General features: G+C 40.3%; 1 protein-coding gene across 1 annotated transcript in view; it reads right to left on the reverse strand.

Moving 5' to 3' along the window:
* The window catches only part of RGS5 (regulator of G protein signaling 5), a 47,513-nt gene extending 22,799 nt beyond the window's left edge, over positions 1–24,714 (reverse strand). The window contains exon 1 of the mRNA XM_060033374.1: positions 24,601–24,714. Coding sequence (XP_059889357.1) covers positions 24,601–24,644 — 44 coding nt within the window. The 5' untranslated portion in view covers positions 24,645–24,714. The remainder of the gene's footprint in view (positions 1–24,600) is intronic.
* Positions 24,715–25,603: the final 889 nt, after the last annotated feature.

Below are 25,603 nucleotides of genomic sequence, written 5' to 3' on the forward strand. Positions count from 1 at the left end.
GTTCCCTAGCTTTGACTACCAAATTAAAACATTCAGAAATTTCCCACATGTTACTAAGAATTAATACACCCACTGCCTCCCATATTCTACCTCTGGAGACAAGAACTGCCAACTTTATATTTATCTGAAGGATGAAGAAAACAGTATTTGGGGGGAAAAATGCATGCAATACATGTGGCTACCCTCTGCTGGCCAGTGTATAGTACTACAGCCAGAAGCAGCAGGTTCATCTTTTCCATCAAGACACGCTATCCCACCCAGAACTTGAAGAACTCCATCCATAATACCTCTTCTGCTTGCTCTACATGCCCCTCAGTTCCTGCCCATAAGGGGAAGTCGTGAAGCAACTGTTTGAGTTTCACTTGACCCAATAGTTCATTCACCAATATTTAGCTAAAGATTATCTAATGAATGTCTAATGAATGTTTCTCCTGTGCTTGGTATTTTGGTTGGTTCTTTAGATTTTTGTTTTGCATATTTTTTCCCCGTCTCAACTTCTGTTTCTTTTTTCTTTTCCTCTTTTGCTCCATTTGAGCCATTTGCTTTTGTAAAAGGCGGAGAGATATTTGTGTTTGATTGCCTAGTGAAAGAGTAAGTGGGACATGAACAGGTTATTAGAATGAAGGGGTTGAGCATTTTAAAATTTCATCTATTCATACTACTTTACTCCTTGATCATGTTACTGTGTCATCAGTACACAGTAAACAGACAAACACTCACAGGGTTTTGTCTTTGCCTGCAGGGTACTTATAGCCTATTGAAGTCTCAACCTTGTGAGCAATCACAAGCAGGTATTAAAGAAGAAGATGCCCAGAAAGCAGCATCTCTCTGGGCATCCAGTGTCCACAAAGGTGAACAGCAGAGCACGGGGGGAGGACCCCAATGTCCACAAGGGTGAGTCAGTGGGGCTTCTCAGAAGAGGCAGGGGTAGAATAGCAGTTAGCCAGGTAGACAAGAAAAGGCTGGGACTTCCGGGTAGGAAGAGGATAATGTGCATATCATTTGAAGGGATGCAAAAGTGGTTCTGCATTGCCTGAGTGTAAAGTGTGACTGGAGAGAGAAGAATGCCATGTTAGATGAAGGCTACTCACTCTGCCTCCCCTTCCTGATGGAAGGGTGGATGATGGAGGACCTCTGTATAGTATGCAGCCTTCAGTAAATTTGGTATGAAAACCAAAAAAAAGGTAAAACTATTGAAAGGTGCCTTCAAAGACTGTCTCTACATGAAGAAGTGGCAGCCTGTCTTACAAATCTATTTCAAATTTTTCTTTTGCTAATTCTTTCAGGATGCATTTTCCCATGAAAACACTGTCTATACAGTGGGGGCTGAAACGGAGTATGCTCTTCAGTCCCTCACACCAGATAGGACACACTCTGATGAGAGGAGGCAGGGAGGGTAATTACAATCACTCAGTCTAATCAGAATCCATCATGAGACCAAAATTTATCAGGATTTACTTAAACAAAATTATTCCTGAGGCACAGACTAGTTCTGAGATTGGACATATGTCGGGAACAGCCAGGAAGGAAGACAGGAAGGAGAAAAATTGGGAAGTATAGGACAGGGTATTTAGGACACATTTTTGAAAGAGGTGTTCCAACCTGTCCCCTGTCAAGGACAATCCAATTTAAATCCAATCCAACTTAAATCTGTGTTGCAGATGCCCCCTGCTGGACATGGTAAATTGTGAGCATCAGTGAAAAAGAGCAGATCTGTTCCAGGCTGCTGCCTTCTGAAGAAATACCACAAACCTTGTTTCTACAGGACCAAAAAGGACATGCCTTTTCTTGGCTCCCAAAAGTGTGATAAATACCCATTAAAGATAAATAAAAGTTCCTAAAACACTCGTTAGCAACAAGATTCCACAGCTGGAGAGTACTACAGCCGGATCTGAAAAGCAGAGGAAGAAATGACCTTTCTAAGTTCTTTCAGCCAAGATCTGAGTCACGTAGACAGAACCCCAGCAGATGCTCATGGAGAGAAGGGAGCCCAGAGGACTTATGTCCACTGTGCTGGACCCATCTAGAGAGATTCATTTGGTTCAAGAGTGGAAAACCTTCTTGTTGACTGCTCATTGAAAACTTGAGATCAATGGAGTTTGTTACTGATAGATGGCTCATGAGACACAGGGGTGATCTTGAAAACCCTTAGTAGAGTATAAGGAAACATCTGTGGAAAATCAGGTCAATTCTAGAACTGAAATTCTCAACTCCCCAGGATCCTCCATGCATGGCCCCTTAAAATCAAGATTGACTCTCAAGTGCAGGGGGAAGCCCCTCCAGGGTCATTTTGGTGGAGAAAGAATGTATGAGTTTGGCATCTACCATTTTCCTGAATTAACCTTCTTCTACTTGAACTAAAGAAAGTACACCCATTGCTTATGTTTTAGCAGAAAATGAAAAAGTAGTTTACTAATGCAATGTGATACCATGTTAAAGTCTGTATTTTTTTATCTGACACATATTAATATATGATACATTATGGAAAATGACTCTAGGTTAGTTAATATGAAATACTCCTCAGTGGTCCAAATGATAGAAAGATGAAGAAAATGCTAAAGAATATACGGTATTATTATTATTCATGCATTAGGATATAACGCCAGAAATGACAGCTCTGTTTCCAAACACAATTGAATCATTCCCTGGTAGAGCTTTAGGTTTTCACTTATATTAATCATTAATTAAATAACAAGCCATGTCAAACTGTAAGATGGCTGAAAAAAATGGAATTGATGAGGACTTCCCTGGTGGTGCAGTGGTTAAGAATCCACCTGCCAGTGCAGGGGACACAGGTTCGATCCCTGGGCCAGGAAGATAGCACATGTCACGGAGTGACTAAGCCCGTGCGCCACAACTACTGAGCCTGCGCTCTAGAGCCCGTGAGCCACAACTACTGAGCCCACGTGCCACAACTACTGAAGCCCGCGTGCCTAGAGCCCATGCTCCACAACAAGAGAAGCCACCGCAATGAGAAGCCCGCATACCGCAACGAAGAGTAGCCCCCACTCGCTGCAACTAGAGAAAACTGCATACAGCAATGAAGATCCAATGCAGCCAAAAATAAAAATAAATTCATTTTAAAAAAATGGAATTGACAATGTCAGTTGTGTCAAATGTGTGCATAGAAGTCACTTTTGTCTATTATAACCTTCCAACACAGTATTTTCTAACCTCTTCTTTCAGTAAGTTCTCTTAATGATAGCTATTTTCATTATGTTCAAGCTCTTACATCAACTACCCCAGGTTGATTCATCACCAGGGCCCCTCACAGGCAACCTGCTGTAAGACTAAGGATTCCGTCTACAAGTTTACTGACTTGGTTTCATAGGATCACAGTTGAGATAGAAAAGACTGGCCTCAATAGCTTCTCCTCTTGCTCACTTATTTTTTCAACAAATTAAAAGTATGTTTATTAAATGCTTGCCATGTGCCGTAGACTATTACAGGTTTTGAAATCCCCAGTGAAACAAAAAGACAAGATCCTCTCATGGAGTTTATATTTCAGTTGGGCAAGACAAACACAAAATAAGGAATCCAAACAATGAAATGAAAAATTTCAGCTGCTTGTAATTGCTACAGTGTGACACTGGGTAAGCGTTAGCTTCTGCTACTTGCTCTAATCACAGTGGCAGTCAGCAGGCTTGTGAAAAAGGCCCCACTCCAGAGGTGGCTGCTGTTAAGTGCCTCAGCTGTCTTTATAGAGAGCAATACCAGTTGCTTTGTCAATTAGCAGAGCACGTTAGAAGTGAGTTTTTACATGTAGGTTTGTTCAATAGGGAATGGGCTCTCTCCAGTCATAATAATGATATTCAAGTCATTTGTGCTAGAGACACTATTGTGCAAACTCACACCCACTCCATAGAAAGGTTGTAAGAATGTAAATAGTTCTTTACTCTCAGAGATGGCACCTGTGGCTCGATCCCTAAGTAGTCCTATATGTAGGCCTTGATACAGAGATTTCTTTTTGCCTGATACCAGCTACAAAAGTATTAGAATCCAACCTCAGAATATTATCGTCAGAGTAAAATTTTCCTACACGTTATAGTCGGAGCACAAAGAATTGTGCCTTTATTGAGATTACAGAGCCAGTTGTATAAATATTTTGCGCCAACTTGTTAGTAACTATCTGCCTAAGTAAGTACGGAACAATTGGGTTTCATTATATATATGGTGGTCTTGCTTTCACTAGCTGGTAGTGAAGTTGTGGAGAAATAACTAACCATCACCCACCACTAGCCATTAATAACTACAGTTATCTACCAAAAAGAACCTAAGAGTTGGATATGAATAAATTGGTTTAGGCTAGTTTTCAATAGCCACTTACAATCTATGGGACCTTATGCAAGCTATATAACGTCTCTTGGTCTCAGTTCTGTCATTTGTAAAATGAAGATACAATTAGTTCCTGCTGTAAAAAGTTTCCGGGTGGAGTGCATGAGATGATGCATGTAAAAGTTAGCCCGGTGTCTGGCACGTAAATAGCATGTCATACATGGTCACCATCATCATCATATCTACTTATTTAATACTATCTTATACCACTTGGTGTTACTGTTTGTAGCAGTTTCCCTTAACATCTGGTGTATTAATATTTGATTGTATTACGCTCATTTTCTCTCACTTGGTTGAGTGAATTATATGCCTTAAACAGTACTTGCCTGGCGAAAAGCCAGAAGCAATTTCTGGTGACTCTGTACGGGGGAAGATAGGAGGAAAACTACATGTTAAAAGCCAGGAAGGTACTGGGCTGCAAAGCAATGACGAAAAAAGAAAACGAGGCCCTGACTCACTTAGAAGCAGTGGGGAAAATTCTATCTTCGCAGCACCTTTATTTGCTCCCTGTCAGTCAAATGCAGGCTGGATGTAGGCAGGTTAATAGAGCCTGTCCCTACCTGATGATGTATCCTCTTCCTCCATCACCTGGGGGAGAAACACACTCTGTCTCCCCACATCCCTGATATTTCCAAGTGTCGAAGACCATGTGAGGTCACTGGACCTTCATTTTAATCACAAGATCCCTGAATCTAGGTGCAAGCATGCCAGCTGTGGGCAAGAGTTCACTCCTCATGGCACACAGGCAGAAAACAGGTGGCCTGTAGCAACTCTTAAAAGTAATAATAGGGCTTCCCTGGTGGCGCAGTGGTTGAGAGTCCGCCTGCCGCTGCAGGGGACACGGGTTCATGCCCTGGTCCGGGAAGATCCCACATGATGCGGAGCGGCTGGGCCCGTGAGCCATGGCCGTTGAGCCTGCGCGTCTGGAGCCTGTGCTCCGCAACAGGAGAAGCCACAACGGTGAGAGGCCCACGTACCGCAAAAAAAAAAAAAAAAAAAAGAAAAAGAAAAAGTAATAATAATAACATATAAAATATTAAGGTATTGAGGTGTTAATTCATGTTTTCCTCTACTTATAGTTTTTCTTCTGACTTTCAAGAAGGTAGCTAGGCATTTGTGCTTTCTTACCTCTGAGGGAGTTGTGTTGTGAGGCCGAAAGCAGGTATTGATGGAAGATGGTATCCCATTTCTGGCCTTTGTTTTCCAAGACCCTAAACTCACTGGGGAGATATGCTGGCTTCGTCCGAAAGAGAAGGATTGCTTTTGATGAGTGAGTGGTAAAAGAAGAGGCAGAAAAAACAGAGAGGGAAAATAGGGAATCCCTACGACAAGGTCAGAAGACTGTGGTTTAGGGTTCTCTAACTAATTGACACCCCACTCTCCCCTGTCACACACACCTTTGTGGGACTCCAGGGAGGTGGGAGGATCACAGAGGGGGATAGTTATATGCTGCCCATAATGAGACTTTGCCCTTAGCCCCAGAGCTCCCAGCTTCACCCAAGCTGATACCCAGACCCAAGCAAGAGTTCCTGGAATGGCTTTAAGGCACTGTGATGCTTCAAACAAGAAAGATATAAATAATGATATATCCATTTAAAAATTGTTCAAAAGCCAGCCACCTCTAAGAGTGAAAAAGCCCTCACACACACACACAAAAAAACGGGAGGGTTCAGGAGAACTTACTAACCGTATGGTGATAAAAACATGGAAATAGTGAACTAACTGCGGCCAACTTTCCATTGCTGAAGAAAATTCATCAAGAAAAGACAAAACCAGCTGTTTTGAATAACAGCTAAGTCATATGACATCTGGATCTGTCCAGATGATTTCCTAAGATACTTTCCAGATCTTGAGTCCATTATTATAGTCACAAGCAGCATGCTGGATTGTGTTCAATCTCTCCCCGACCTTGGCAGAGAAAATTCCAACTCCTAAGTGTGGCAAAACTCCCATCTCAGGTTATATAACTGGAAGAGTTTGCAAAGCAAGTAGGATTCGGGTCAAAGAGGCTGTTCCCAGAGAGAACGTGAAGTGAAACATTGAGGTATTCCCCAGAGAATGTAGCTAATGCCAAAACTAAGCAATTTTTCCTAAAAGGCAATAGACAGTATAGCACAGTGGTTAAGGGCATGAATGTTGAAGTCAAAGTAACCAGATTTATCTTACTACATGTGTGACTTTTGGCAAATTTCTAAGCCTCAGTTTTCTCATCTGTAAATTGGAGATGATAATGGTACCTACCTCAAAAGTTTCTTATGATGATGAAATTAGTTATTATATGTGAAGCACTTACAGTAATGCCTAGCACATTGACAATGCACTCTATAAATGACAGGGTGTATTATTTACTATTATTATTATTATTAATTATTATGATCTTACAGAAAACCCTGTGCCAATGAAGGAACATTTACACACAAAAAAGCCCATAACATATTATGTAACAGTAGGAAGGAAATTTAGGAAAGAAACAGTAAACATGGTAACATTGCCCTTAACTAAACCCTATTTTCAGCTCAGTCACTAATTTGCTTGGTGATCTTAAGAAAGTTCTTTGAGTTCTCTTGTCTTCAGTGAAAAATAAGAAAAGAGAGAGAGGAAGGAAAGATGGAAGGAAGGAAGGAAGGAAGGAAGGAAGGAAGGAAGGAAGGGAGGGAGGGAGGAAGGAAGGAAACAACTTTAGTGAGAAAAGCTCTAATATCTTCTCTAGCTATTATAAATTAAGACTTCAAGATCATCACAGTCAACATCTCGAGAAAATAAATGAGAAAGCGAGGACCTGAGCTGTGAAACGACTTGTAAATAGTAGCACAGATTCCTTTTCTATTCCGTCCCCCTTCCCAACATCTCATGTTTATCTGTAATTACAATATTCTCCTTCCCATAATTTATAAACTCTCTGATTCACATTAAACTCTTTGTCTTCTTCATTCCCTGTAGATAATCTATCACAAATGTTCTTTCTTCCTAGAAAATTCTTTTAAATGTGCCTTTTCCTCTCCATATCTAAATTTAGCACCTTTCTCCAGGCCTGAGTTACTAGGACATCCCACCTTACATTTTCTTCTTCCTACTTGAATACATCCTGAACTCACTACCAGAGTACAAACACTTTCCTACTCGCTGGTAATGGCTTTCTATTTACCATGAAGTTTCTCAAACTTGAATATATACCCCAATCACCAGAAGGTCTGGTTAAAACACAGATTTCTCAGCCCCATCCCAGAGTTTCTCATTCAAGAGTTCGGAAGCAGGACCGGAGAATTTATATCTCTGGTCCCAGGACCACACTTCTGAGAACTGCTGATCAACTGATTCAGTTTCAAACATCACTTTCTTGCTTCCAAAGTCCTCCACTTCTAAGCTTATTTCCCTTGGCTCCCCATAACTACTTGTATACCTAGTCCCATTGGCTTCCTCCTTAACCTGCCTCCTGACTGCCACCCATATGACAATTAAAACTATTCTAATGCTCTAGGACCAGAACAATCTCACTTTTTTTCCTGAAACCTCTGTAACTGCAAAAGCCTAGAGTGCTTTCTCTCTCCTCTAACATAAGATCCTCTGTTTTGTGATCATATTTAATGGACCTTACAGAGCTTTTAGTTTGCCCTACCCTTATTTTAAAAGTAGAAAAATTGAGGTTTGTGTAAATTAAAATATTTTTCGAAGATCTCATACGATGTTATTCTTAGATTTCTAGTAAGTTGCAGAGCAAGGGATAGAATGCTTTCCTTCTGCTGAAGTTACGGACAGCACATTTTCACCCAATTACTCTACTTTCTCGTGAATGCGTGTCTAAGAGTTCCACGTGTATGTACTCCCAGTGAGATAACAAGCCCATTGAGGGTGGGTGCCATATTTTACTTCTTTGATCTCCCAGAGAATCTAGAAAATAACTTTAAAGTTGCTTTAACTCCTAGGATGGTATAGAGGATAAAAGTACAGTTCTATACTGCTTTCGTTTATATTCCAACTCTTACTTACTAGTGGAGTGACTTTGGGCAAGTTACTTAAATTCTAAGCTTCCAATTGTCTATGTAAAATAGTGACAATATAGTTCCTACCTCACATATATATTATGGAGCTAAATACGTTAAGGCATTAAAGTGTTTAGAAGAGCAATTAGCACACAGTAAATATTCCCTAAAAGTTACCTATTATTATTACTGTTCTACTGTATTTGTCCTACTATCCTATCACAGCATCTTGCATATGGGTGTTGGGTAATGTTTATTGAATAAATAGAATAGAATAGAACTCAACAAAGATCTTTTTGACTGACATGCAAGATAAGCTCCTTTCAGAAAGTCTCCACTTTAAAATAATGCAACTAACTCTGAAAGCATAGAGGATATACATTTCTGGACAGCACTCCTACAGAGAGACAAAGAAAGCAAATTTGGAGACCTCTGCTGCTGCCTAGCTCAGCTCAGAGTTACATTATAATATCACCAGCCTTGTGCTGCTATTTTAAAATGAAAAAAAAAAAAGTATTGTTTTTCCCAAGCACTGGCTACTCCCTACTCAAGGATTCCCATGGAAATTGAGATAATTCCCATGCTTTTATGGCCTGTCTCTTACATAGTCATCACTCAGAGTAGGTTATTAGGAGTAAGGAAAGAGACAGTGGAGGAACAAGACAGACAGGGTAGAAGTCTTTTTTTCCCTTTGACCTTAAATTCTGTGTCTTATTCAAAATATTGTTGGCAGGATTTCTGGACTTTCTGTAATTCAGTTTGGAAGCCAGATAATGAACAGTGGGAAACTGGTCTTCAAGTTGAGGAAGACAGAAATTTGTGGTTTATTTTGAGCTCCAAAGGTGGAGAGGTCAGAAGGCATTCCCATGAGAGCCTCTCTGAACACTGGTGTGACCCATAGCCTTTGAACATCTCCATCTCATTTGTGTTAAATTATAAAGAAGGACCTTCTAGAATGAAGTTTCTAGTTGTACATGGACTCTAGTTGTTTTATATCTTATAAAAGCAGGAAATAAAGGTGGTAATAAAGGGTATCGGAAAAGAGGGAAAGAAAGAGTAGTAAAGTAAAATTTACCTAAACCTTAATCAACGTGAACATATATTACATCACTTAAGAAAACTACAGTTCCCAAAACTTAACGTGTCCGCTGGCAATGAATTTATATAATAGATACAAGTTCGTTGCCTTGAATAATCAGAACACTTGGTCAACATTTATCTTTGCCAAATTATTATGTGTTGAGCAAAATAACGACATAACGATGAAGAATAAGAGGACCTTTACTTGTCTGAAGTACAGAATTATATTTCAAACCATTTCTTCTCTCCCTCCCTTAACATAATGTAACAATACCTTATTATTCTCAAGATTTCTATTTGCAATAATTATCTGTTTATTGCTTCATAAATTCACTTATCCATTCACTTATCAGACTCTAATAGTGCAACCACTGTTTGTCAGGCACTGTACCAGATAGTATGGGGTGTGCTTTACAAAATTAATAAGAGATTGTTCCAGACCTCAAGTAGTTCCCATTTTATAAAGAAGATATATATACAGTTGTCACTCAGTATACTCAGAAGATTGGTTCCAGGACCCCTACTCCCCACAGATATAAAAACCTGCAAATGCTCAAACATTTTATTTTCATATAAAATGGTGTAGTACTTGCATATAACCTACACACATCCTCCTATGTACTTTAAATCATCTCTAGATTACGTATACTACCTAATACAATATGCATGCCATGTAAATAGTTGTAAATACAATGTAAATGCTATCAAAATTGTTGCCAGCGCTTAGCAGATCCACGTTTTGCTTTTTGGAGCTTTCTTGATTTTTTTTCGCATGCTTTTGATCCCTGGTTGGTTGAATCTGCAGAACCCCCAGGGATGACGGGCCAACTACATACATAGTTTTCTTTGGATGCGGCTATGACAGATAGAATGAGTCCCAAGTTTGAAATTGGCACCCCAGAACTCAGGCATGGGGAGTGTATTGTCTGACCTTGGGCTGGATATTTAACTTATCTGTGCTTCTTTATCGGTAAAATAGTAATGTTGAAAACATCTACCTTGCAGAGTTAGACTAAGAATTAAATTAGATAATGTCAAATACCTAACCAAAGTTGAATCTGAGGGAAGTTGGTTAAGAAGTGATAAAAAATACAGGGACGATGAAAAAATTCTGTGAGAGTTCAAGGGATGCATTGTTAGCTTCTCCATGAAGGAGAAAAGAGAAGGCTTCTCGGAAGGGTTGAGATTTGGGGATGTATGATTTGGTTGGAATCCTGTGTGCGCAGGGAGGAGAGGGTATTGGTTGGATCCCAAAGCAGCTGCTCTCTTCCTGTCTTTCTCCCAGCTCCCCAGGGATCCTTCCAAAAGTTTAATATGGAAGTCCTCATCTTCCTAATATGTTTTCTAAAAATTCCAAAGATGCTTTCAAGGTCCATGCATATGTCACAGGTCAATGCATATGTCATTGCATTCCATGCAATGCTGGAAACTTCTCTCCAGCATTCTTATAGCATTCTCTCATGTTTCTCCCAATGAGCAATGAATTCTGACCTGTGGCACTCACACATCAAGGCTTGGTGAACAGGGATTCTTCCAATTGTGTGCTTATTGGGATAGGAGTTACTAAGTTAGAAGTCTGGGTTCTGGGTGGGACAGGGTCCAAGAACCAAGCAGATGGTCACCTAGCTGCTGTGCTGCAAGAAAGATGCAAAGCAGCTGTCTTTGAACTGAGCTCTCTCCTCTAGATTGAACACATAGCAATCTTAGACAAATGCAAATGTAACTTTATGTATTGCAGATGCAAATCACAGCTGATAGGAGACCGTCAGCTATAAAATGGAACAAGAGAAAAAAGACCTGAGAGTTTGGGGAAGCAGGCCCAGAGAGTGTGCTAGGGACATCCCACAGAAAAAAGAAGGAAAGAATAATGGCTTCTATAGGGCAAGTATCTAGTTAACCCTTTGAGGTGTAGCCTGCACCTGAGAAATTTTCAATTAAGATGACAGAAGAATGGTCTGCAGAGCATAGAAACAGGCATAGAAGGAGAGGGGGAGCGAGTCACATGACAGAAGTTTCATTCTCATGTCTCCCTCGGTGGTAGGCTAAATAATAACTCCCCAAGATGTCCGCATTCTAATCCCTGGGACATGTGGATATGTTGCCTTATGTGGCAAAAGGAATGTTGCAGATGTGATAAAGTTAAGGATCTTTAGGTAGAGAGATTATTCTGGATTATCTGGGTGGGCCCAGTGTAATCACAAGGGTCCTTGTAAGGGGAAGGCAAGAGGGTCAGAGTCTGAAAGCAATGTGTCCATGGAAGCAGACTGAGAGAGATTGGAAGAAGCTACACTGCCGGCTTTGAAGGTCAAGGATGGAACCATGAGACAAGGAATGTAGCTGTCTTCCAGATGTCAGACCAAGCAAGAAAATGACTCCTTCCCTAGACCCACCAGAAAGAATGTAGCCCTAGGACCCATTTTAGACTTCTACTTTCCGGAACTATATGAGAATAAATATGCATTGTTTTAAGCCATTAAGCTTCTGGCAGTTGTTACAGCAGCAACAGGAACCAAATATATCCTCTCTTAGCTTCTGTTTTTCAGACTTGATTCACTACAGAAAATAGACTTAAGGCAGTCAGACTGTCTTCTCATCCCCATTCTACTTTTCTATTTTCAGTTAACAGCTAATCTCAATTCTTTTCACCTTTACTGAATGGTCTATATTTCAGCTTTAGCTTTCTGAATTTCCTCCCTAGACCAGCTATTCTTTTCTAATCTTTCTCCTTCTCTCCTAGCCCCAGGAGCTCAAACCAGACACAGCATTCTATAGGCTTCGGTTTCATGGTATAGCTAGCTAGGAGTTATTCCCTAGAGTCCTGCATTTTGCAGTTCCAGTTGGGTTTTTTTTTTGAAATCAAATTAATTTAGTGACTATAAAACTATCAGGAAAGTCAGGATAAGGTGTTCTGACTTGACATTATCTAAGAATTCCTAAAGGAGAAGACCTGAGTTCAGAGGAAAAAACTCATTACCTACTCCAAAAAGAATATCCCCTCTAGGCTACCAAATTCTGTCAATAGTCCATTTATTCCATCAACACCCAGGCTCAGAGGGGTTATCTGTGATCCCCCTTCTCTCCTGCTTCCTGTCACCTATTTTTCTCATTTGCTTTCTAATGTTCCACGCAATGGGCCCTTCCATTTGAGTCCCACTTCTATATGTCCTGTTTAGCTCTGTAGGGAGATGAAGGTAGTTTAGGATGCTTTCCAGTTCCCTGCTCTGGCCCGATTCTGAGACATGGCTGCAAGGGTATCCCAACATGAAAATAACTAAGAAACATCACACACTTAGAAAAAGTACATGTTCCCCAGCTAACTAAATGGTTTACTCAACCCATATAATGCATAACCCTATTTAGTGTTTATAACAACCCTGAGGGAGGTATAAATGTTATTCCCATCTTGCAGATGGGAAAACTGAGTCACAGAGAAATTAGGTGATTTGCCCAAAAATCATCCAGTAAATGACAGTGGTAGGAGTCACACCCAATCTCACTTCAGCTCCTGAGCTCTTAATTACTAGGCAACACCTCTCTCATGTGTTCAGATGTTGTAATTGGCAGTTGTAGGCATCTGGTAGATAGAAATTTTGTTCCAAATCATTTTTTTTCTTAAAGACTACTGTTTGTTTCCTAATCAAAACCTTTTGAAAGATGGTGTCTATGGAAGAATAAATACCTTAAAAGTGAAGACACAAAATTCATAAATTAATGTTCATCAGATAAAATAAAATGAAGGTGATATGGAAATCCAGAGACCTTGAATTATCTCCAACTCTAACCAGCTATGTGGTCTTGGACAAGTCACCAAACAGTTTGGACATATTTTCTCATCTATAAGAGAAGGAATTTGTCTGTGACACTGATCCTGTTCTCATTCTGTGATTCTAAGCTGGTCACCTTAGAGAAGGGGAAAAAAAAATCACATCCCATCTCAAGGGGCAGAATCTATGATTTCGAGTCACCAGACCTTTATCGTGTGTATGTGTGTGATCAGAATTGTGCTATAGGTACTCAATTCTACACTGTCACAATTGTCAATTGTCTTTGCTAATCTTGTCTTTTTCATGCTCTTAAACTGGTATCCATTTAATAAAATATTAAAATAAGTAGCTAATGAGAGTTACATATTCCTTTCCCTCAGCTGCAGTCCAGCCATCTGCACTCACATTTCCGCATAATTACAAACATCAAGGCCCTGTCCGAACCAGGAAGGGAGACAAAGGTTAAGTTATTCTTAGAGGATCTGGAAGATAAATGTTAGAGGGCAATTAAAAAATTTTTAAAGGCTTTTTGAACTATCAAATTACAATTTTGAGAAAATCTCAACTTACAGAAAGTTATTTTCTTCACTGTTGCCTGCTAAAGGAAAAGTGTAAAATTCAACCTGTGAAGGGAGGAAAAAAAATCCCCACTGACCTACATTCATCTATATGAAAAAAAATTGCTTCCTCCTAGCCAGCTCAGACACTTTCAAGCTGTCTGTGTGAATCTCTGATTTCAACAAACAGTCCATCTTTTTTCCAAGTTATAAAAAATATCAGGTGTGTGTGTGTGTGTACATGTGCACATGCATGCGTGTGTGTGTGTTCAAGTGACATACTGTTTTAGACTTGGGGGATTCAGAAACAAAGTCCAATACTCTGAAGGCTTGTTATTCAGAAAGCACCAGACCTTAGATAGGGGGCTCTCCTGGGAAAGTCTTCAGTGTGACCTGCACTGTTGACCTTATCCTAAAGTGCACAGGTCATTCAGTCCCATGTTCCTGTAGACCCAGGTATCTCTTGTAAACTATTACTTAAAATGTTACCAAAATACAACAAACTACCTTGTTAATGAGACATCTTGATTCTTTCTAAACTTCCTGAATCCCCACAGACAAGTGCCTCATCAAGAAACAGATGGTTTGCACAAAAAAAAATCAAAAAGTAGTAGCTTGACAAAAACAGCTCCACGCACTTCAGTACCAATAATGAGCACTTACACAGAAGAGCACTTCACATGTTTTTCAGGTATTTTACTTCATATCTTCCTCAGACTCTAATATGATAGTTCCCACAACTTTCTAGAATGTAAAATTTAGGAATCTGAGTGACATTTTGTCCAGATGGGTTAGGAATTGTCTTGAGAAGTGTCTGGGGAAGCAGTTGGAAAAGAGAAAGGAAAGCATGTAGAATACAGAATAATGGTCTTAGCCTTATTTGCTATTTGTGAAGCCAGCTGATTATCAAGTACCTACTGTCCAAAGTGTTCAAAGACTGCTTAGCTGAATCTTTTCAACCCTGAAATATTTCCTTTTTGAAGGAGAAAAAAAATGTCAGGGCAAGGTATTTTATCTCAGCATGGCAACTGAATAGAATGCTTTGCAAAGAAATACCTTGCCTGGACTTTCCAGGAGAACGATGGTCAGGGTGAGTAAGCTCGAAGTCGCGTGTGCATTAGTTGGGTTGGTGGTGCATCTATCCTATGATTTAGGCTGGCCACATCTACAGATTTTCTAGGAAAGACCCAATTTCTAATGCCTGGTCTAGAGGCAGGCTATATGTCCTCATTCTAGTCGGAAATTGCAGTCACTGTGCATATTTGTGTCTGACATGGATTCATGGAGTCAGAGGCAGTCTTCATGCCACTTGAAGAATTGTCTATACTCCAGTATCTACTCAACTGGTAGATGAAAATTGGCTAATTATGTAAAAGCCTAGAAACCCCAATTCACCCTTCTTATTCCAGCCTCAAGGATGGAAACTCTTTCACTGTTAAGTTGATGGATGAGTCTCCTTCTGGGCAGCATTCAGAAGGGCATGAGCGGACCGCAGTTTCCACTGACTGAAGAAACACGGGACCTAGTGTGAAAGCAGTCAAGGCGGGCACTGCACACCCAAGGTGAGGCGTGTCTGTGTCCTTATTTCACTTTTCCTCCCTGCCCTCAAGGAAGTTATACTCTTGAGATAAGAGAGAACTAAATTAACTGTAAACAAAATACAGTGACCCTTGAACAACAGGGGTTTGACCGGCACAGGTCCACTTTTATGTGGATTTTTTCAATAGTAAATACTACAGTACTACACCATTCAGCAGATGCAGAACCATGGATACGAAGGAGCCAGTGGATTTTCCATTCCAAGGAGGGTTGGTCCCCCAACGCCCCGAGTTGTTCAAGGGTCAATTGCACAAGAATCATAGACTGTTATAATCCATGATCTTTGAACCTAATTCACCCTCGAATTTTACAAGAAACTGAAACCATCTGTTCCTTTCATGGAATTTGCCAAAATAAAAAGAGTCACCTTCCACTACTTATAAATATATGTTTTTCACAAACTGGGAGTTTATTCTGAATTTCATACAAGCATTTTTAAGACATATAGGGTACTGAATTTAGTCCATTGAGATCCTAAGTGACTGGAAGAATATTTCACACTTTTAATCACTGCTTACAAGCTACATCCAGAAGTTAGTTTCTGGGCCTTCCTGTAGGACTTGGGAAGAGCTGGAAAATTAAAATAAAAATACAATCTTTCTTCAGAGTACATGGTGTCCAAATCGAGAACAATGAAGTAGTGGAGCTAAAAGGAGTGAAGAGGATCATATAATTCATTTCTCACCTTTTACAAATACAGTAATGAGGCCTGGGGAGGGAACTGACTCATAACTCACCCTCTGCTATTTAGTGGAAGCCAAGTTTACAGCTCAGGACCCTGGATTCCCCACCCACATGTTACATAGCCTTTTATACTTAAATCTAAAAATTCTGTGTTCTACAAATAAATTGCAAGGAAAAAAGATATAAAAGACCGGAAGCCCATTGATTAGGAAAGATATAAGAGGCTCTGGACCAATTGCAGTGTGTGACCCTGGGGTTTATGTGGTATTGGTGCCTGGGGTGGTGAGTTGGGGTTACTCTTTCAGTTTTTTTGTGTTTTTTTTTTTTTTTTTTTTTTTTTGCGATACGCGGGCCTCTCACTGTTGTGGCCTCTTCCGTTGCGGAGCACAGCCTCCGGACGCGCAGGCTCAGCGGCCATGGCTCACGGGCCCAGCCGCTCCGCGGCATGTGGGATCTTCCCGGACCAGGGCACGAACCCGTGTCCCCTGCATTGGCAGGCGGACTCTCAACCACTGCGCCACCAGGGAAGCCCTACTCTTTCAGTTTTAAAAGAGTAGGGTGGTTGCATGTGAATCTGTTCAACAGTGCCTCAGGGAAGACGGCTTAGTCTCCTCACTGTTGTGAAGTAAAAAAGCAGAAAAAGGATCTGTGCCCCAGCGGCTTCCAGCTCCAGGCATGGTGTGCGCTGCACACAGTAGGATCTTACTAAACATGGTTTGATGTGGAGGAGCCGGTGGTTCTGCAATCACTTAAGGGATGTGAAAGGTGGGTGAAAGGGCACTGGAGACAAACCCCTCAGGTCATCTTGTTTATGAACCGTGGATGCCTCACCGCACTCTACCAAGCAGCTCCAAATTAAGACGGCTAAAGTGCCCCCACCAGATAGAAGGCACTGGTCTCTCAGTCTTTCTGGGACCTTAAAATGCTTTTGCAATAAGTGCTTTTCCATAACTAGAGCCCAATTAATTGTAGAAAGAAGTAGAAATTGCATCTTTGGGACTGGTTATGTTCTTATCAGTCTAATAATAAAATTTAACAGTAGTCCAAAAAAAAAAAAACAAAAAACTGTGTGACCCTCATTTGGACCCTGAGGGGTCAAACAATCCAACTGCAAAAAGGTCATTGAGGATATTCGGATGCTTACTGACTATTTAAGGATATTAAAGAATTGTTAATCTTTCAGTATAATCGTGGTTTTTAATGTCTTTTAATGTTTTGTAAAGAGCTTTTAAACGGGATACTTGCTGAAAGAATTATGGGCAAAATCGTAAAAATACTGTATTATTATACAAACTCATCATCATTATTATTTTTTTAATGAGGCTATGATGAGGAAGGAGGAAAAGAAATAAGCTTTATGAAAAGCCGTGGCTCAGGGTTTCCACCGCCTCTCCCACCACCTCTGCTGCCTCAGAACCTGCCGCCGCTGCAGCTGCTGCCGCCGCCTCCTTCTCTGGCCTCTCCGCCACCTCCACAGGACCCAGGCCCTCTGTCCTTGAGAGGAAGCCGTATTCGGTCTCCCTCGCGGGCCCGGGGGCGCAGCCATGACAGACAGCGGGGGAGGTGGAGGCACCGGCATGGTGGGTGGCGGCCCCACCCACCCGGCCTCACTGCCTCCTGGAGACCCGCAGCTCATAGCGCTCATCCTGGAGCAGCTCAAGAGCCGGGGCCTGATTGACAGATTTCGCCGGGACTGCCTGGCCGACGTGGACACCAAGCCAGCTTACCAAAACCTGAGGCAGAATGTGGATAATTTTGTGTCAACACATCTGGAGAAGCAGGAATGGAATCCTACGATGAACAAAAACCAATTGCGAAATGGTCTGAGGCAGAGTGTGGTATAGTCAGGGATGCTGGAAGCTGGAGTGGACAGAATTATTTACCAGATGGTGGATCCCAAGCGAAACCACATCTTCAGGCCACAGACAGAACGAGCAATTCATGAGTTCCTGGCAGCCCAGAGAAAAGAAGCTGTGCCAGCACCCCCTGCAGAGCCTGAAAGCCAGGACCCTCCAGCCCCATCCCAGGATGCTTCCTAAGAATAGACCTGACACATTTTGGAAGCTCCATTGAATTAATGGTGAAGAACTGGATTCAGTTACATAAGAGTACAACTTCAGAACGAAGACAGGCCAAGGTCATCACTGACTTCAAGATGCAACGTTGACTGTGAGGCGGTGTCCAGATAAATTAGGGAGCAAGTGGGCCAGTAGGAGAGTTGACCATGTGGGCCCCCATATTGTGCTGCCATCTGGCCAGCCTGTCCAAGGGGATGACCCCCAGGAGACACTACAGATATATTAAGAAACACTGCCTCAACTCGGGGTTGTCCTGAAACGAACCTTTGTACTTGAACTTAGAAACTGTGTGTGAATTTTAGGGTTTGTGCGTGGGGATAAGCAAAAGCTATAATGAAGGAACATAACCAGTCCCAAAGATGCAATTTCAAAGAATGACACTAAAGGTTCACCAGGAGTAAGCACTGGACAATGCTTATTTGATACTCTTTCTCAGAGTTGTACAAGTCATTAGCAGCAAATAGCTTTAAGATCTTTGTGACCCTCTTGTGCATGACTTTTTGTATCTTCCATTTCCTCTCCCCTGTAAGGTGTCAAAACATGGGACCTTAGAATGCATGAGAAAATGTAGACTTGGATGTACGGAAAAAACATTTGCAGGCTCTCTGTCCAAGGCTTCTTCCTATCCTACAAGGGCTAGTGAGCCTTGGGTGTGTTTATTTTATTCTCATGTTTGTGTTTTTTAGAAGGTGAATAATTAGTAAGTGGCTTAAGTTTTGTAATTAAATCATTTGATACTCTGGGAAAAAAAAAAAGCCGTGGCACATAACTGAAATTTAAATGTTGTTTTTCTGACTACCTATAAAGATGGAAAGAAGGATGGAAGGAAATTAAGTATTTATAAGGGTCTGCCTACTAAAAACTAGTTACCTTATATACATTATTTCATTTATTTTTTATAGCATCTCTCCCCAACAAGATAAATATCCTCATTTATGGATAAGGAAGGAAAGCCAGAGAGGTTTAGTTTCTGGAGTTTATACAACTAAGGAAGTAATAGAGGTGCAGTTACCACCTCCATGTTTTTTTCACTCCACCACATTGCTGATGTTAAGGTAGGGGATAGACTGTGAACTTACATCCTTCCTTACTCTGGGTTTTCTTTAATATCCCTAAAATGTGTAACCTTAGGAGTTACTTTCTCAGTGAAAAACAATCAGGCTTTCACTGTCTTTATCCTCTGGGTGACTCAGCCTTTAAAATAGGGGGCAGGTTTAATGTTATCTGAGACTCCATTCGAATGAACTTTAAAGGAAGAAAGAGATAGGAACCTGTTATCTTCTGGCCTCCAGCCATATTCTGGTTCCTGTTACTAATGATTGATCCTGACTGAACTAATTAAACTTTAGTTCCTTTGCTTTCTGGCCAGCAGGACAGACAAAAGCCATTAACACACAACCCCAGAAATATAAACTCCCTCCCTAGATAGCATCTATCCCATAGTAGTGTGTAGTCCTTGTTAAAGAAGGAGAAACAAATTAGATAACCTTTCAGGTTAGCTTTCCAAACTTAAGATTCTGGGATCTAAAAGCGTTTTGAATTGATATCTGGTGTTTCAACGTAGCTCAGAGTAAATGAAAGAAAAAATAGGAAGAGGCAACAGAATACAGAATGTAATTCATTAAAGAAGCTGGGACAGTACTGCGTGAGAAATAGCCAAAGTGATATAATGTCATGAGGTTCATCTTGCATTAGAAGCAAAAAAAGACTCACCTCTTTAACTAGGTTTTCCTGATGAAATTATAGAAAAGCTTTCTTCCTCTCCCAGTCTCTTCCACTCTGCCCCCCCGCAAACAGGAAGCCCTCTTTATTTTACAACATACACTCTTTATCCTATTGTAGCATAAAAAAGTCATTGCTCTTGTCCTTCTCAATCCCTTTGGAAGCAGAGAAAGCACCAGGACAACCTGGAAGCAGGTCTGTCTCCACTTGCTATAATAAATATTTGTGCATTCTTTTGACAAAGTATTTAAGTGCCTACTACGTGTCAAGTACAGATTGTCTTTTTAGTAATTGAAGTCTTTAGACAAAAGGGGGGAAAATCTTCTTCATGAACAGGTCTTTTCAATCCTCACAGTTGGTGTGGATGGGCACTGGGCAAGTTCCAAGGAAACAGTATGCAGGACGAGGTGCATGGGAGGTTAACTGTAGCTGGAAATCCAAAGTTCCCTCCTTGCTTGCATGAGAGAGACAATACAGACTGCACAAAGATGTCATAACATCAATCCCCTCTCACCTCCCAGCCTTTGCACATGCAGACGTGCCCCTTGGCCTGGGATGACTTCCTTCTCTTTCCTCTTCCTCTCTGGACCTGACCAACTCCTCAGTCCTTTCAGGCTTAGTTCATAAACCTTAGGCATCATCCCCTGTGACTTCTTAGTTTTCCATAGCTACCCAAAGCTCTATGAGCTCCCCACCCATTCCCCCCACTTTTGTGCTTCTTGGCACTTGGTTCATTTATTCCTCTACAGTGGATCTCAACACAGAGGGCTACTTTCTTCTTATTTATCTCCTTACGTGGACTGAAATTTCCCTGAGAGTTCTTTCACCCTTATGCTTAAGGCAAGTATGGAGGTTGGAAAGGCAATCCAGAGGAACAATAGAAATTGTTTCCTCAGTAAGAATTGAAACAAAGTTTTTCTTAGGAACATCCCCTTGCTATTTTATTAAATAGTTTATTCACTTCCTTAAGATTGCAGGGTTTCACTGAAATATTTGCAATTATGTCACAAGACTCTCTATCAGCAATAGCAAGCTTCAAATTCATACTTGTTCCCAGAAAGCATGATCCCAAACTCTACTATATCTTTAGGCTTCTTTGATGATCCTGTGTCCGTTCTGATTCATTTATCACTTATTCACGTTCATTGCTACAGTCTTTAATTCACTAGGTGCTTATCTTTTCTCTATAATTGGTCCAAGGTTGTGCTCATGCCTTTGGAAAAAGCTGTATTTACTTAATCCTGTGGACTCAGGAGCCTTGACCCACTCTGTTTGTTGCTTCTGTGTGGCTTGACAACCTTACAAGATTAGTTGATTATGTACTTTTCTACTCTAAATTATCCATACTTAGACCCACATAAATTGAAGAAGATGGGGAAAAATTGAATGTTTAGTAAAATGATAATAAACAACAAAACAAAACATCACTTTCCCCATTTACTTTCTATAGCTCCTGAAATTCCCAGCATTGCCACACACTTGAGGTGGCCAGAAGCCCCTGTGTGAACTATGGATTAAACACATTCCACAACTAGCAGCCTTTATAATCTTAAACAGAAATCAGATGTAGGTCAGATATCTATAGAAGAGTTTGTGACACTTTATTAACAGCCCAGGGAAAATTCTTTGTCCGTAGCTGTCTTCATTACTCCTTTACTCCCCTTTTTTAGTTTATTAGAGACTGTAAATTTGGTATCAGGAGTGGTCAACCCCGATGGACAAAAACAATAAAAATTACACTGGTTGCTTTATATAATGGTGACAGCTTTAGGGGAATCACAATGATAACACTCTTTGTTTCAGAAGACTTCCATCTTTTTCCAAAGAGCAATATTTACTTTAAAAATTAAACTTGTTCAGAGAAATTCAAGACACTTAAAATAAAATGAATTTTTTAAAAGAAGCCTAAAATTCATAGCGGAAAATCACTGGTAAAAATAAGACTTTCAATTGACTCAACTCTTTCCTTTTCCATTGACTCTAAGATTCCCACCCATACAGCACAGGTTTCAATAGGCTAGAAGGTAAAAATTGTGGGGTGGGGGCCATTTATTGCCCAAATATTTGGATTATTGGTCTCTTTAAATATATAAAAAATGTGAGGTCAACTTTGAGTTTTAATGAGCAATAGTCTTAAAAATATAAATAAATAGTAAAACAATAGTTTCTACAAATACGTCAAAGTTGACTCTGGCTTAATGCTTCTGTAAACATTGAGAAAGGACTATTTTCCAAAGCTCCTCTTACATGAAGTAAATGTTGCTTTCTTGGAAGTCAGATTCTCACTGAGTAGATTGCTTCTGCCACAGCCATGATTTCAACACAGGGTTGAATTCTTGACGATTTTCATTAATTGGCTCCCAAACTTTTAGAGAGAAATAAATTAGGAAAAATTTTCCTTTACTTGCATCTCTCGCTAGTCACTGAAACCAGGTGTATTTCACTTTATTTAAACTATGTTGTGATTAGAAAGGATGTTAGAGAACAGCTAATCCAACATTCATTTACTAAATAAGAAAATAAAATCCCAGGACAGTGAAATCACTTGCTCATGGACACAAATTAGTTAATGAGAAAACTAAGTCTGTTCTTTACTCTGTAACCAGTATTCTTTCCACTATGAATAGAGCCAAGGAAGGCAGGTTTGGAAGGATTTATTCAAGTATCATTTTTCCCTTAGAGTGGACAGTTTTAGGTTCTTTCCATGAGAGTGTGCTAACAGCTCCCTAGCTCTACAATTCCACTTCTCCAAATCACTCATTACAGTTATTGGAAATATGACTATATTTGCAATGGTAACAGATCATGAAAAAAAAATGTAATAGGACACAATAATCACAGGATTCTACCATATGCCTTAAAAGTTTCAGGCAATCTATGCAAAAAAGCTTGCTCCTTGGTCAGTCTATAATATACTGTGTGAACATTAGTTATATCCTGGAGCAGAAGAATTTACTGTGAATTAAAAGATTTGTAAAGTGAATCAATAGCAATGTTGGTAGTGAATTAGTGAATCAGATATGAAACAGTTATAGGAATCAATGAAAGAAATGTGCACTCCATGTGCCTCAGTAAACATTATGCATATTTACAAAAACAAATCGGGCAATATTAGTAACAATGCCAAACTTTCAACAAATATTTATTGCTTTTTCACTAAATGCCAAGCAGTGGGTCATAGGATCACAAAATGACTGGCAGACCGACGTTAACAATCATTCTGAGGCAATAGTTCACTAATTAACAAGGTTAAGATTTACCCATTACATGAAAGTACATGATTTCAAACAATAAGTGGGCTAAAGACATGTGTTAAAATTGTTGTAAAAGTCAAATCTGCAATTCTCAGAGTTGTAAAAATGGAAATGGAAAAAATTATGCATCGTCATGTTCAAGGAATTGCCTTTCACCCCTGTATTCCCCCTGTTTCTCAGGCTTTCTCTAGGGGGAAAGATAGGCTGATAAACAGTACCCGGCACTGAAACCTGTCTTCCCCCCTGAGGATGGTCCAATGGCCAATATTGCCCACCTAGTTACAATCTAGTCCTAGTCTAGTTACTTAAGTCCTACTTTACTTTTTTAAAAAATATACACATCTTTCAAAAATAATCTGTGCTTTTTTTTTTTTTAATCTGTGCTTTTGACAGCACAAAGTGAGAGAGGTCTTTATTTCCGGTCACTAGACAGTATTGTTGGAGACAAATTCCTTTGCTAGGATGTTATCTCTTTAAAAATTATTTTGAGATTATTTCTAGGGTCGAAGTCATCAAAAAGAAAACCTGAACTTGTAAGAGACAGAAGTACAGATCCATTGAACAACACAACCTTCTTAGGCAAACATTGACAGTGCCTTTAGGGATGAAATTAGGCTGTACGAGGATCACCTTTATTTCCTTTAAATAACGTAGGATCAAACAAAATTTAATCAAATTCATTCTTAAGAACTAAGAAGAGGAGAAATATCCCTAATTCTCTGCATCAGGTAGGATTTCTGGGTTAAATTTTCTAACAAGTCAGATATTTGTTCTCCTCCTGTTTACTTAGTCTAGATACTTAGGATTCCCTCCAGAACATTGTCCAGTCTGAAGACAACCACAGAGCCTCAAAGATGCTCCTCTGTATCTAAAGAACAATGATAGCTAATAAATAATCTCTATGTCCCAAGGGCTGTCTTCCGTCCAGCAATCCAGCCCCTTCCATCTGATGGTATCCAGATACAAAGAACAATGAGAAGTCCTCTCTGCCTCATTGCAAATCTCGGTCTTCCTTTCTTATTCCATGTACATTAATAAAGGTTAACATTTACACATTTCTCATATGTGCCAGACAGTGTTCTGAGCATTTCACATACAGTAATTCAATCCTCATAACCAGCTAGTGAGGAAGATACTTAGTAGATCCATTTTTACCAGTAAGGAAACTGAGATACAGAGTTTAAATAAAATGTCCAACACCACACAAATAGTAAGTAATGTAGCCAGGATTCAAACCCAGGCAGTTTGATGTTGGAATCCATGCTCTTAACCATACACTTCTGAGTCTGAACAAGTGCTTATAAACTAGGCATCTCCTCAGAGGAAATGATGTTCTGGATATAAATGGTGTATGATATATCTCATATTACATCAGTCTGCTAGCTCAGATCTTTCAAAACCTTGCCATTAACAGAGAGGAGGCAATTCCCAGTCTATAATCAACCACCTGTTTTGCCACAAACTACAGTGGCCCTCTATTGCCTCTGAGTATCCTCCCCTGAGAGAAGATTCTCCTTATCTCCACCTCTTAAGTCAAAATAACTCACCTTTCCAGGCATGAGTGGGGCAAGGCTGCAAGTCCTTTACACATTTTGGCAAATGGCTTAGGTCCTCAGCTTTGAGCACAAGTCCTTATCAGCAGAGTAAGTCTTTGAAAACTTTAAATCCGTCTGGGACTGCCTTTTTCTCTGAGGAATATATAGAGGCTCTTTCCCAGCCCTCTGTCACTCTGTGGACCAATCCAGAGCCTAAGAGGAAATTGCAGGCTGGAGAACAGCAGCAATTGTGTGGGAGTTGGAGGCTGGAATCTTTTCTCTGCTGCAGGCGCTGCTGCATTAGGCTTCCAACTGCTCTTATCAGAACACTTACTCTGCCAGGGCAAGGAGAGTCCCTAAACTGTGCACAAATCATTCACGTTTTAGCTCATAATTTTGAACCAACCACAGCAAAGATGTGGGCTTTGTTATGAGGCAGAGGGCCTTGGGCTAGTTCAGATATGTCAAAGTCGTAGATTGTTAGGACTGTAAGGGCCTTTGCAGATCATATAGCCCAATGTTGTTTCACAGTGGAGGAAACAGTGTTAGAGAAGTTCAGGGGACATGTACATGAGTCCCTATGATGTGCCAGGCACTCAGGTGGATGCTAGGAATTCAAAGAAGAAGGTACTCTCTGCTCTCAAGATCCCCAAACATCATATCAGTACGATATAAGTGAGCAATAGAGGCAGGTCCAGGATATTGTGTTTTCAAGCACCACAAGGGAAGATGTTTTTTGGAGGCAATAACCCCTGAGCTGAGTGATGAAAGAGACAAAATACCTTACATGATTCTATCTACTAGATTTTAGCCCCCAAGTTCCCCTAATTCTATAAGTGGTATTTTGATTGATCTTTATTTGATGACTAGGTTAGGTAATTCTTCAGAGCACCACCCCCACCAAGTCACTCATCCTTGGCTAGATTTGTCATGCTTTCTCCTTCAACATTTTCCTGCGTCCCACCATTCAAAGATTATTTTCACCAAAATTTATTTTATTTGTGTTTCATCCTCT

Source organism: Delphinus delphis, chromosome 1, assembly GCF_949987515.2.
Source record: "Delphinus delphis chromosome 1, mDelDel1.2, whole genome shotgun sequence".
Classification (NCBI taxonomy): Eukaryota; Metazoa; Chordata; class Mammalia; order Artiodactyla; family Delphinidae; genus Delphinus; species Delphinus delphis.